This window comes from Botryllus schlosseri, chromosome 4 (assembly GCF_051294905.1).
Source record: "Botryllus schlosseri isolate E-star chromosome 4, Bs_hap1, whole genome shotgun sequence".
NCBI lineage: Eukaryota > Metazoa > Chordata > Ascidiacea > Stolidobranchia > Styelidae > Botryllus > Botryllus schlosseri.
In genome coordinates this window covers 12,192,092-12,206,606 of record NC_137239.1, presented here as the reverse complement: position 1 = coordinate 12,206,606, position 14,515 = coordinate 12,192,092, and the positions used below count along the sequence as shown (strand labels likewise).

At 39.8% G+C, this 14,515-nt stretch overlaps 1 protein-coding gene across 1 annotated transcript in view; it reads left to right on the top strand.

The window, feature by feature from the left end:
- LOC145437047 (uncharacterized) overlaps nucleotides 1–10,977 on the top strand; it is a 65,661-nt gene extending 54,684 nt beyond the window's left edge. The window contains exons 6-13 of the mRNA XM_080314209.1: nucleotides 307–465; nucleotides 615–732; nucleotides 799–998; nucleotides 1,122–1,286; nucleotides 1,960–2,130; nucleotides 2,199–2,378; nucleotides 2,446–2,546; nucleotides 10,493–10,977. Coding sequence (XP_080170335.1) covers nucleotides 307–465; nucleotides 615–732; nucleotides 799–998; nucleotides 1,122–1,286; nucleotides 1,960–2,130; nucleotides 2,199–2,378; nucleotides 2,446–2,546; nucleotides 10,493–10,633 — 1,235 coding nt within the window. The 3' untranslated portion in view covers nucleotides 10,634–10,977. The remainder of the gene's footprint in view (nucleotides 1–306; nucleotides 466–614; nucleotides 733–798; nucleotides 999–1,121; nucleotides 1,287–1,959; nucleotides 2,131–2,198; nucleotides 2,379–2,445; nucleotides 2,547–10,492) is intronic.
- The last annotated feature ends 3,538 nt before the right edge of the window (nucleotides 10,978–14,515 follow it).

Here is a 14,515-nt window from a genome sequence, read left to right as displayed (position 1 = left end):
TTATAATACGGCCTAAGATCAATTAATCATGTTCTACATTTGCTGCACTGAGAAAGTATTTACATCAAAGCATTTCTTCGTAAAAATCTCAATGTTTGTTAGAAATGTGCTGGGAAATACAGGGACTTTTCCATTTACTTTTCCATTGCTTCACGTGCCGATTCTAATCGTCCGGCGGATCGAATACGTTCGCGTGTTGTATTTTTGACACCTTGATGTAGAACTGTAACGCATTGACGTTATTGACACGTGGTATTTGTATCGTGCTTACTGTTGAAATCCTTCAGATTTCGTTGTTTTTGTCAGATTACGATATCGGCACTTTGGACTCTGATATCTGTCTCATCAAAATGAAGGCACCTGTTATCCCGTCGCCGACCGTGCAGGCGGTGACATTACCAACAGCTGGTTCCCAAGTAGCTGACGGAACTTCATGCTACGTAACTGGATGGGGATATGATGAAAGCAAGTATTTCTACAATTTAACTTTATTTTTAGTAGTGAATTCCGATGAGATCTAATTCCAACTCTTACGAGTACGAATATGGATCCACCTTTAAATTTCGCTTCCATGATAACTTCTACGAGTGTGATCGTTACTTTTTGCTTTATAGATGGACTTCTTCCTGATATTCTACAGGAAGCAACAGTTAAAATTGTGGAGAGGCAGACGTGCATCGATTGGCACAAACCAAACGGAATTGACGTGGTTGAAAATACCGTATGCGCAGGGTAAGTCTTCAAAATATTTTGTGAGCGAACACTTATGACAGAAACTGCAAATTTTCAATTTTACAGGCACGAAAAAGGCGGGGCTGACAGTTGCGGTGGTGACAGTGGTGGGCCCTTGGTTTGCAATAACAAAGGTGGTTTTGTTCTTCGCGGGGTAACTAGTTACGGTCCTTCATACTGCGGAGCTGCTAAGTCACCAGGTGTATACACGGATGTATCGAAATACATTGATTGGATACAAGATACCATGAAGAAGCCATGTTTGAGTTAGTATGCTATATTCGAATATATAGTTTTAACTATGCTACACTGAAATTATACTAGCATTGATCCATAGGAATATATACTAATATTATTGACCAAGTCCAATCATATAACCTGTTGCACAGAAACACATTGGAGCTCCTGGTCCGGAATTTGCGGTGTCACATGCGGAGTCGGGACGATTACGCGAACTAGAATTTGTCTCGACGAGAAGGATCAGAAAGTCGATTCTAGTCTTTGCAATGGAGTTAATGAGACCCGCGGATTGTGTATAAAGGATCCTTGTCCAAGTGAGTTTTCTGAATGCTTTCGCGCAACACAATTTAATTTCACAGGACCATTCCCATCACTATATAAAACATTGTTGGTGAAGGGTCATTTGTTACCAAATCTCATTCACCAATAACGATTCATGACATTGTTGACCATGCTCGGAATAACATTAAATGAAGAGGTCTTCATCATATTACTATACTAGTGTTCAGGGTACTCAAATGAAGTGATTCTAGGAGTACTGTTACTATAGTCCGTTGGACTCTAAAATATTGAAATCTATGGATCTGCGACTGCAACTGACACGTGACCAAAAATGTCGGAACGTCCTATTCTGAATCACGACTTCAAGTTACACTCCGAAACCATTACAATGTGCAATCATGGACGTCAGGATATAGCCAACAATACTTCTACCAAACATTAGGGGTACCATATTTCGGAAATCTGAAAAGAGGACACTTTTTCAAAGGTTTCAGACTTGCGAAATCGGAGGAAAATCCTGAAAAAATGGTAAATTTTTCCCTGTTCCCTGTCGGAGCGTTACTTCAGTGCTGATTTTCTGTATCAAGGTCGATTTGCCATTAATTTAACAAAAATTCGCAAAAAAGGGGGACAAAGTCTCAAAAAGAGGTCAAATCCTCTTAAAAGAGGACGTATGGTAACCCTACCAAATATATCTATTCACAGCTTTCTCTTGGGGCGATTGGAAGGTTGGAAGCTGTAGCAAAACGTGTGGAGATGCTGAACGCACTGATAAACGAAGCTGCGAGGCAAGTAATGGTACCACGGTCGATGATAAATTCTGCATCATAGGACAACCAACGAGGAAAGTGGATTGCGCGTTGAAAGATTGTCCAAGTACGAATCCACAGTGAAGTCGGGTTGAAAAAAGCCTGCTACATTACCGCATTCTTTTTAATTTCTAGTAAAATACTCATGGGGTTCGTGGGGCCCTGAGTCTTCCTGCAGCGTTACATGCGGATCCGGGGTGACAACAAAAACTAGACTTTGCTTCAATAGCCTTGGGCAGACCGTCAGCGACGTGTCTAAATGCACCCCCGGATCTGATGAGCAAACGAGTACTTGTGAATTATCTCCTTGCACAGGTCAGCGCCTTATTCTAATGTGCCTGCACAGCACGACAGTATATTTTCACACATCTATCTTGTACAGGCGCAGTGTGGGGAGAATGGGGACCCTGGTCTCAGTGCCAAGCGACTGCGTCGTGCGTAGGAATTTCCTATTCTACCAGAACATGCTCAGTTGGTGGATTTGTAAGTATATACATGAATTCTTCTGATACGATATATGGTAATATAAGTATTAATAACGATTAAATAGATTTACTTGGAATAGTATCACGCCGGTGATGAACTGTAGTACATTTTCCAAATTTATCACAGCTATACTATATTGACCATGATTTCGCAAATTGTAATTATAGGTGCTTTGTATCCAAGTTGGGGAGCGGTGAACTTTCAAAAACCAAAAATAACTCTAAATTTAAATACGACAAATACCTGCAACCTAAATATAACATAGGAAACTTCGTTTAGTGGTGTCTCTTTCATACTTGATATATATATGTAGTCCTCTTTCGTAGTCCTGTTGAAGATCACTAAGTTGATGGTGATTGTACGGCATGCTTGTAAGAAATGCGAATTTGCTATTAACTGAAGCCTCTATTGTAATGCCAAGCGTCGCATAATTTTACTGTCCGAATTTACCGAAGTTTGTTTAAAGGTCTCCATAGCTTTCGCATATAACTTGTTCCAAACGAGTTGTAGGCTACTTCAGGGCATGGTATGGTATAGAAGTATGGTATGATATGGATCGAAATTTCGGTATGGAATATGGAAATGTGCAAGTATGGTATGGTATGGGAATTTACCAAGTATGGTATGAAATATTTTTTCCATACTTCCGTACTTTGACAGTTTTGCCAGAACCCTGACAATGATCCTACTTTGGATTTGTCAAATTGATTGCACAGCCGGACTTGTTACAGATGGAATGACATAGTTATTTCTTTTCGAGTTATTTTAGCGTGCGAAAGTGCAGCTTATGACGGCTTATATCTACCATACGCATAAGTTCGTCAACACCAGGAATTTTATTTTATCCATGAATTATTCGGCATTAACACATGTAAATTGATGTTACCTCACTGCATCTTCAAAAATTTCAAACCCGTCCTATTTTTTGTCGGCTTATACGTATACTTTATACGGAGGAGCAACATTGCGTTTACGATTACAAGTTCACTGCTCAACAATTTTATTGCTTTCTGTTCAATTCTCGGGGTGTCAACTTTCACCAATAGTAAGTCTTTACAAAACAAAGTGGTATCAAGTTATGTTGTAGGGGGCAATTTTAAAGGGTGGAAATATAGATTTCAGGTTTAGGGGAAAAAAGAAAAAACGTTTGGCAAACAATCTTCTAACTTGAGAATACCTTTGTTTTATGTAATTTTGTAGATCATATTACTGCTAACAATGCGTTACCACACTATACTTACATGTCATAAGATTACGTTGTGATTTTTGAATAATCACGTGTGTATATATTATACGCTCCATTTTGGATGATTAGGCAACCTACTTCGCTGTAGACGTGTGGTATGAAAACACTGGGGATGTCATTGGTGCATCAGATCCGTTCAAATGATGATATGATAAATAATAGGAATATAAACGCCGGGACATTCCCACACACCAAAAATAGAATATCACTTGAAATGTTGGGCAAGCTGCGAAAGTATGGAAAACGTATCAAATATGGCGTGGAAGAATGTTGCTATGGTATGTAAAATGATCGTGTATGGTATGGAACGATTGGGGCGGGTATGGAGTGTGGACAAGTACTATTCCATGCCATGCCAAACTCTGGGCTACTTTTAAACAATTTCTAATTAGCACATGTACCATTGTCACGCACACACAAAGTAGACCATGACCTCTCAATTGCGACACCATACCAAAAATACGTTCCAAACTTCTAAATACGTTTAAAATTTGATGTTTTAGTTCTCTAATTAAAGGGCAGGCGCTGAACTTCTTGCATTCTGAAACTGATATATAAAATTCCAATATATCTGACGGACAGGCAGGAAACTTGCCACGGATCGGCACCGGTCCGTTGACCGGCAGTTAAGAAACTCTGCTCAAAAACATACTACGGAAAGGTTTTATTAGTAGCCTATACATGGTTACAAAATTCAACAGCCGAGCAAGCTATAGTCAGCGTGGATAAATTTATATGGCCCGTGCCATTGAGATACCTTCATTTGTTGACATTTTCAAATGAAATAATTTACATCAGCAGTACCATCAATGTAGACACCGAGTCAAGTTGATTTAATAACCAGTGCAATATCCCCAATGGCAATTGTCCGAAACAAACTTACAGTTAGGGTTGGGACTTCGGGATAAAATTTGAAATCCCTGGATCGGGATTTCCCGGGATTGCAAAAGTAGTAAAATACACATACAAGCTACACAAACAACATTTATTACTTGGCAATAATGACGCAAAAACATGCAAGCATCAAGAGTAGGCTATCATCGTTAGACCAGGGGTCTCAAACTAAAATTTGCTTGCGGGCGGGAGGCAGCATCAAATAGTGCAGCGGTTCTCAACCGGTGGTCCGCGGACCACTAGGGGTCCGCGAAGTAATTTCATGGGGTCCGCGAGACCTCTAATTTTGTTAAATGGTTGATAACCTAGTTTTTATTCTATTTTTCAATTAGAAAAAGCATCGAGGCATTTTCGCACCACAACTACTAAAACCTCATGACTCATATCATCATAATAATCGTCTGACATGAACTATCGTAGTGTGGAAATTCATTTTCATTGCCAATTTTCCAATAACCTGCTGATACAAACATATTGCTGTTTAGAGATGTTTTATTGGGGTTTGTGAAAATAAAAATATGGAGATTGTAACGTCAATCATGGTGACTTCGTAACGTCTGCAAAGCCTTCTCGATTTGAAGTTGTCAGTCTCATCAAATTAGTGAACAGTCGCTTGAAATATAAATTTCCGAAATATTTCCCTAATTTGTCCCAATGCAGGGATTGAAACCTCGCCACGAAATCCATTTTATACTGTGATATATAACCACTATTTGAACAGCTTCTTGGAGGTACAGAACTTCAATCTATAATTGAATAATATATTCATACTGAAATGAACCCGAATATTTACGGCTGACACTCGTCATAATCGGACAATGATATACTTACTCTAAAGCTCGGCTATCAGATTTGGCGCATTCTTATTGCGGATGCCCTATCGACAAGGCTGGTTTTTTGATGAACAAGGAGTGTTTCTTTGCTGTCAAAGCCTTACACTACAACCCTGAAATTCATATTACCAGTTATTTTGGTATGCAGCCTTGTCTTGTTAATGTTCAATTGTTCATGGTCGAAAATGTTTGCTCAAAAATATATATGTTGTAAACATGAACAGAACGAGCCGTTTCATGACAGTACCTGCGCTAGATGCTGGGCGTGATATGTTCATAAAATATATGTTTCTTCATTTTGATGCCATAAATGTTGCGATCACACCAAAAGTATCGTCGGTAGCGCTATGCGTACTGCATTAGCCTCCGTCTATCTTTGCGTAAATGGTTTTCGGCACTTCTCGTTCATATCAAAACGAAGACCCGGATTTTCAAGACCCGACCACGTACTTCAAGAAATACAGCAGCAAAATTAGCTTTGAAATAATAACGTCTACCAATTTCTACATAAATAGTATAATGTTATTTTCAAGAAAAATCATTATTTTGCTGTTTATCACAAGCCTACAGTTCATATTTGCACAAGACAGATGAAGGTTGCACCATAATAGAGCTAAAATTGAACTAAAACTTGAAGGGGTCGCGAGGGTCCGTGACGGTCAAAAGAGGTCGGCGAAGCCAAAAAGGTTTAGAACCACTGAAATAGTGGGATAATGTGTATTTCCAAGTAGGCCTTATTTGACGGACTTTGCAAACTGGCATTCCATACAGATTGTGAAAATGTGATTCACTATTGTGATATTCACGTTTGCCACGAAAAAGTGATATTTTATTAAAAATATTGTTGTGCTTGGCATAATTTGGCGAAATAATGAGTTACAAACAATTGGACACCGTGCAAGACGACAAATGCATCATGTCATCGTTAAAGCTGTCGCGTTACAATTTTGCAGATAGCGGACATTGGCATATGATAGCGATTCAGGTTTTTGGAGTGGTCTAGAGTGAATTTCAAGTTCTCAAATCCGAAATAATATATTTTCCAGTTAAATACTGTCGAATACTTGAAAATTTTAAATGCCGACACGGATCGCGTGTTTCAGACCACTGTTTTAGACAATCAGCCGAGTTTGTGACACTACTTTATTACCAAAATAATAGATATCACGCCCCGTAAGCCTTGGTACATGATGTTTACAAATCCCGGGATTTCATTGGGATTAATCCCGGGATCGGGATTGGTTCAAATCCCGGGATCCTGGGATCGGGATTTTCCGGGGTCCCAACGCTACTTACAGTTGTAGACTTCAACATGAATATTCTATTCGACCTACATTGTAACTTGTCGACCACCGTGCATCGTTGGAAACTTTCTTTGAAGCACACCTTTTAATCGTTAAACGGATGAAATTCAAAATCCACACTGAATTTGGATTGCCTCTGATAGCATAATCAAACAATTGAGTTCGTAAATACCTGTATTTTGCGAGACTGAATACTTGTTTTATCTAATTCATAAGGAAGCATAATTGTCGGTGTCAGCTCGTATGAATATGTGGGAATCGTGATCTAGGGTAGTCACAAAAGTAACCTCATCCGATTTAAAAACTATAATTACAAGAGCTCGAGATGATGTTCATGACAAACCATATTCCGTTAATTAGCTTACCGATGGAAGTAACAAGACCTACAGTATTGGAATTTCAGAGTTGAATTGCCTATTTGATAATTCCGTTTCCACACGTCATTTTTGAATATCCATTGTCTCGTGCTAATGAATTTGAAAACATATACTTAAGGAAGAAAAAAACGATTTTATTCAGTGTGACACTCATAATTAGTCAAATTAACGGTTTTATGGTGATGTAAAGCATTGAGTCTTCGTGCGAGAAAGTAAGTTTTACAATATACCATCACACCAACCGATTGGTTGACTGAAACCATACAGCTTTCCTAATGCCAAACTTGTATTGGTGTCATCACTGGAATTGTAATTACTCCACATTGCATGATATGATGTCCACAATGTGTGTATACAGTAGGGTTGTCCAAAATATGAAAAATCCTAAAAAGTCTCCGTGATTGTGTCTCATTCTATAGATTATTGATAAAAAACAACAATTAGCCTGAAAGAAGCTTACAGAAATGCCGTTAAGATTTCGGTCAAAGCGTTTGAAAGTAGCTGCTCAAGAATGGGCGTGCCACCGACCATAGAACGGCGAGAAGACTAGTAATCAAACAACAACGGCTCTTGATTGGCTAATCGTCTATGCTTCAATGATCACGCCAGCAGCAGCTTGGTGATTAGGTGTTCAAGAAGTTTGTTACCGGCGGGGATTCTGAGTGCGAATTGTAAGTATTTTGGCAGGTGGTGATTTAAAATTAATTCAGGACATGTTGAGTTACGAAATACATGATGAACAAACAACACCTGCTTCACCGAAGCTTTTACAGCATGATTGCTTTATTGTGAAGGAAACGGCTGAAGCCTACATGCCATGTTTTCATCGAGATAAAGCAAAGGCGCATATGCAAGTGTTGAGCGAATTCACTGTTTCAGTACGCATCCCTCATCAGTGAATACAAATATATATAGCTTAACAATGACACTATGCTTTGTGTGATCTTATTGGGCTGAAGCTCTAGTATATAGGTGACGTTTTGAATGCTCTAGGGATTGGCGGAATCAGCCGGTTATGCTTGGCACTTATCAGATGCTTACAGCAAATTGAATGCACTTGTAGGCGTTCTTTAAGTCATTAATGAAAACGCTGAAAAGAGGTGGTAATGTACGCACACTCGTACAGGCTATGCTGGATATGGTATCTCAAAGTCCTTATTGATCCCGCTGAAAAGAGGTGAGAAGAAAAGCACAGACTATGCTGCGTATAGTATCCAGCATAGTTTGGATATCATATCCAGCGTAGCCTGTGCTTACCTTACACCTCTTTTCTGCAGCATCAGTAAGGACTTTGACAACTCTTATAAGTGAATTCAATTTGCTGTAAGTATAACTGCCAAGCATAACCGGCCGATTCAGTCGATCCCTAGAACCTTCAAAACTTAAACTATATACTACACCGTGGGTCCAATAAGATCACACAAATTAGTCAAGCTTTATATTTGTATTCACTGATGATGGATCCCTTCTTAAACGGGGAATTCGTTCGCCACTTGCATAAGCACATTTGCTTTTCCTCGTAAAAAACACGGCATGTAGGCTATAGCCGCTTCCTTCACAATAAAGCAGTCATGCTGTAAAAGGTTTTGTGAAGCAGGTGTTGTTTGTTCATCATGTATTTCGTAACTTAACATGTCCTGAATTAAACTGAAATCATCACCTGCCAAAATACTAACAATGCGCACTCAGAATCCCCGCCGGTAGCAGACTTCTTGAACATCTTATCAGCAAGCTGCTGCTGCCGTGATCATTGAAGCATAGCCGATTAGCCAATCAATAGCCGTGGTTGTTTGATTACTAGTCTTCACGCCGCTCTATGGTCGGTGGCACGCCCATTCTTGAGCAGCTACTTTCAAACGCTTTGACCGAAATCTTAACGGCATTTCTGTAAGCTTTTTTCAGAGTAAATGTTGTTTTTTATCAATAATCTATAGAATGAGACACAATCACGGAGACTTTTCAAGATTTTCCAAATTTTGGACAACCCTAGTATACAGTATATGACCCATGTTGTTGATTAGGACGAACTTGAACTGCGCAGTTTATAAGGCTAGTTAGAGCGCTAAAACCGAATTCGGCATTGAACGTCCCAATATAAACAAATAATGTCAAAAAGGAAACACATTAATGATGTGTCGAATCACAATCGAATGCACTGTTGCTGCCCGAAGATAACCCTTAAACAATATTGCTTCGCAGCACTCAGGTTATAACCATTACCTAGACACTTTAAGCGCACCGGTATGAAAACAGCCTATACATTGCAAACAAAAATAGCATAATCAATCGATTTCCATCATAACGTATGGATGGTATGTAGTAAACGAGTCGTTATGGATAACAAGTTTGCTGTTCGCGCGTGTGCTAATTGGTGCAAATGAGCAGAATACTCTATATGTGTTTTTGCTTTTGGCATTTCAACATACTCAGTGAGTTTTGGTATTAATGTTCTGGTTGTCGTAGCAATAAAATATCTATCTCTCTCTCTCTCTCTCTCACACACACACACACACCAATTAATATGGGCTAATATCTAAAGGGTTACGGGTTGGTTGTTACGTCACAGCATCTGAGTCTGACAGTTTGAATTTGAATCATCATATGACTGACATTTTTACAGTCGCGTGAGCTTTTGGTGGCAAAATTTAGCAATTTGGAGTCATTGCCTGCAAGGTCGTTGGAGATATTAGTGATTTCCCTGTACTTTGCGAATAAACGATCATTTACAATAACCCAATAGGCATGAATTATCACGTCTCACGTCACATTTCTTTTTTTTTGTGTGTGCTCAATATTAAACCGTGAAGCCAACTAAATGCCTAATCTGATATTTTTCATGTAGATTACATGGCTCATGATCTCGTAGTCTGGTAATGGCAAGAGTCAGGGCAGCCGATTTGAATGGATACTTCTGAAGCATTTTGGTAACTGCGCTATTTTCAAATGAGCACCAATACGTGTTTGATTTCTTTATGCTGTATTTTTTATTTATTTAAGGGGATTTACAGTGTAGTAATTAAATGTAAATTGAGTATAAAAGCTTGAGAGCCACAGATTGAAAATGTCCAAAGCGACCAGAATCTTACTTGGGCGTGACACAAACATCAAACCCTTCCCTTACTCCTATTTCTTTGTTTTGAAATACCGCACTTCCATATGTTATATGCGAGAAATATTTACTAGGGTATACGGATGGAGTAATATTTGCCGCTCTAGTTGCTAAATTCCATATCCCCTTCAGTATACGGCGGGGGCCAGCCACTGAATGACGCGAAATTTATTTTTGCAGTTTTGGTTCCAAGGTTTATGCTCTGGTCCAGATAGAAGATCGAGGAAATGCCTTCTCGCGCATTGCTTCGGAACTCGACTCCCGAATCCCCGCTTACCCCTCGGAGCATCTGCCGTTGCATTGCCGTCGGGACAAATATAGTTCTTCAATTAAATTGCAATCGTTCTGTTACTGACGGTGCGAAAAATGAGGTATATCGCTAAACTATATGTGGAATGTGAAAACTACATGTGGAGATTTATTGGCCAATCCGTATTAAGCCTCACCATAACAAAGTGATGGCATTAACGTGGCTCTGAACTGGTGCTTGCGAGCGCATAGCAGTATCTTACCAGTTTGCATATGTTTGAGTACGATCAAGCATACGGAACAAATCATTTTCTCAGTAGCCCTATACTGCGGTGACGGCCGACTGATTTCTTGCTCCTATAATTGCATTATGTAAGTTCTGGATTAAAATATACTGTCGATGACACGTTTTCTGTACTGGAAGATGCTCATTATATTAAAGGTATAGACAGTGGCGTAGCAGCCGCTTGGCGGTTTTGGATCTGCACCAGGGGCAGCAGGCTTCAAGGGGGCGGCGGAATGAGGCTGCACAGTACACAGTGCACAGTGTACACAGCCGGCTAAAAGCAGCATATAATTGGTAGCCCTATAGCTCGCGACCCGAGAGCATATTGTCTTATTCGAAAGCTAGTGTCGCACTGATTCCGAAAACACAAATTAAAATGTGAGCTTGGCAATGGAACCGCTCCGAAATAGCCATCAAGACCGATTGTTCCGAGCAATCGGAGTGCCGCAAAACACTGACCAATTGACCATGATAATAGAAAATTCTTCGAGCGTTTATTCGGAACAAAGTCGATTTTAAGACTCAGACGGCTATTTCGGGGTGGTTCCATTGTCCTGACCATGTGGCGGGATAGCGCAGTGGTATAATCCGCGTCTGCAACACCAATGGGTGCGGGTTCGAGTCCGACCGAGGTCGACTTCCGAATTCCGATACCTAAGTGTTATAGGTTTACCTAGGCTCCTCCTCGCCACCTTTTCCGCGTCAGCGGTGTCTTACAAAAAGCCTAGAGGTGGGCCGTGCTAAGTCGGCAGTTACGGAAAATAAGAAGAATATCGGCCTGGTGTAAATGACCATAGTAGTCGACAAACACCATGAATACCCCAAAAACAAACAAACAATTGTCCTGACCAGCTTTTAAATTACATTCCCGGAGTCGGGGCGGCAACAATAGCTTTCGATTAAGATCAGTATTGTTAAATTGGGGTTAGATGCGGAAATTGGCAGATTTAAGAGGCTGGTGCGGAGCGGTGAAACCACGTTTGATCGTAATACAACAGCGTTTGATGTTTTACCGGGGTTAGTTAAATCACACCTACTTGATTCACACCATAGTTATGCTCGTGTCTGAAACTTTGTCTGACCATTTGTGTTTCAATTGCGAGCTATAATAGGAGCTTCTCAAAGCTCAAACTGATCAACTCTGATTAACGTTCTACCATGAATGATGATCGGCTATCAGCTGTAACCATTCTTTCTATAGAAAGGGACTGCATTCAAAAACTTGATTTTGAGGATATTGTCGCTGATTTTGCTTCGGCGAATGCCCGAAAAGTTCAATTTTGAGGCGGCTATTGATTTTTTTATTTACCTTATACAGCAGAGATGCCACTGAGATATTTTGGAAAAACCCAGATTTGGACGTTGAAAAAACCCAGAAAAACCCAGATCCTCTATTTCACTCAAATTTCTATGATATAGCTGTAAAAAAGTGACTGAGAGTCATCAATGACAGTTATACGGACGTAGAAGAAGTTTTAGCCCTTGATATTGAAATCCCAACGGTTCATTTCCATACTATAATATCCATGTTGCTCAGTTAAATGAGCAAATCAATCGATATATGATGTTTTCTTCTCGACACATTGCTACCAGGCATTCGGTATGGGGGTCAATACGTAGTGTATTATATATTCGTAATGTTAGTAACAATGCTAATCCCATGTATCGTGAGGATGATTGTAGGGTAGTTCTAGTGACTGCGAGCTGACCAGATAGATTGAAAATAGCTTTCGATTCATTAACCCGGGGACAAACACTTTTATCTGGGATGTTTAGTCGAAACAGAAACTGCCAAATCATGAGATTAAGAGTACATTTGCATTTAATAAACCCCTCACACTACACTCTGAATAACTTGACCGGTTGCCCAAAATGTCTCTCTTAGAGTGTCCCTGTTGAAAGTGAATATACTCTGATGTCAACATGGTAAATTAGTTCGATCAACAATTGATCTTTCCATGTGCATAAATTGCATACTTTACAGCAGTTACATGCTATTTACTAGGGATGGTGTGAACGTGAGGTTCACGTTCGCGTTCTGTGTGTGAACCTCAGAAATTTAAAGGTTCACGTTCATAAACGAACCTTGGTAGGTTCTGCACTGTGAACCTCTTCATATATTACAATTTTTACTTCATTATTGCATCTTTGGTTGAAATTTATTGCATTTCAACTGCGGGCCACTCTATTTATGGCACTGGTAGCATAGCAAATCAACACTAAACGAGCATATGCACTTTGACAATCTCAAAATCTTTACTTGCTTTATTACAAAAGTTTGCTCAAAATATCCAGCTTTCCGTTCGTGAAAGCGACTCTGTGCTGTGAGCTTGACCCGCAATCACACAACATCAAGAGGAAAATACACTACATGTAGTCAGCGAATGATGCTTTTTCAACCAATCCATGAGATTGATATCGTCGTCTGATGTAAAAAATCTAGAAGGCGTACTGGGTCAATCTTAACTTCATGTGTTTAGTGTATCATAAAAACCAAATCATTGCGATTGGGGTGCTGGATACTGCCGTATAACTTGTTAATGGGGTAATATCGGTAGTATTATGAAGACTCGATTTACACTCTGATGAATATCAACGTAGCAATATTCAGGCGTAGAATACATTGTCCGGTCTGGCATAGACCGTTGAAGCGTAAGCTTATATTCCCTTGCAAGTCCTCCTCGAAATTGTTGGCAAAGCGACGGAAGATATTGATTTTCTGGGATTAATATATCATTTGATTATCTCGGTTGATACATGTAGCAACGTTTAAAGCGTCAATATGTATTTCAGCATTGTGGCGTTATGTGACCCTAGTCGTCGCTTGATATCGTGTATAATAATATAGGCTATCACTTCACTGAAATATAGGGTTGGAATTAGCAATATGACTTCACGTGACGTCATGAGGTTCACGTTCGCGTTCACACAGAACTTTTCAAAAAGGTTCGCGTTCGCACGAACCTGAACCTTTCAGAGGTTCACACCATCCCTACTATTTACTGACACACAACGAATTTGTTGCAGCGCTACCGGTAGCATTCAAGTTCTAAATCAGAATTGCCCTGTGAACATGACTTTCTGCGACCTAGTAGTCAGTATTCAATGAATGCTCTATCGCATAACGCCAAGACCTCTCATTTTAATAGTTAAGTGGGTCTCTTTGGACTCTGCCGTTTCAATCACAGTGGAATCCGTCGACATTAGATCATCTTACTAATCTAATAATCAATTTTGCGCCGTAAAATTGACCTGACAAACATGATGTAGAAAAAAACCCAGATTTCAAGCACAAAAACCCAGAAACCCAGGTAATGCTCGAAAAACCCAGATCTGGGTGGACAAACCCAGGAGTGGCATCTCTGTTATACAGGGGGCCAGCCTTTTTTAACAAAGGGCCACATGAGATTTGCGAATTTACTGAGCGGACCACTTGGATATTGAATGCTAATGACCTTTCTTTAGTCGTCCGATAGGAGCGAGCCGGATTATAAGTACAGATGATAAACAAGACTTATATTACTACACATCAAAATCGATAAGCCTAACAATTATATCACGAAAAGTCAGCGTTCATAGTGCACTCATGAACTAACCGCACAAAGCGCTAACATTTTTCAAAGTTGATGAATGAGTTCGGCCAAGAGCCTAGTGAGGTCACTTGCACG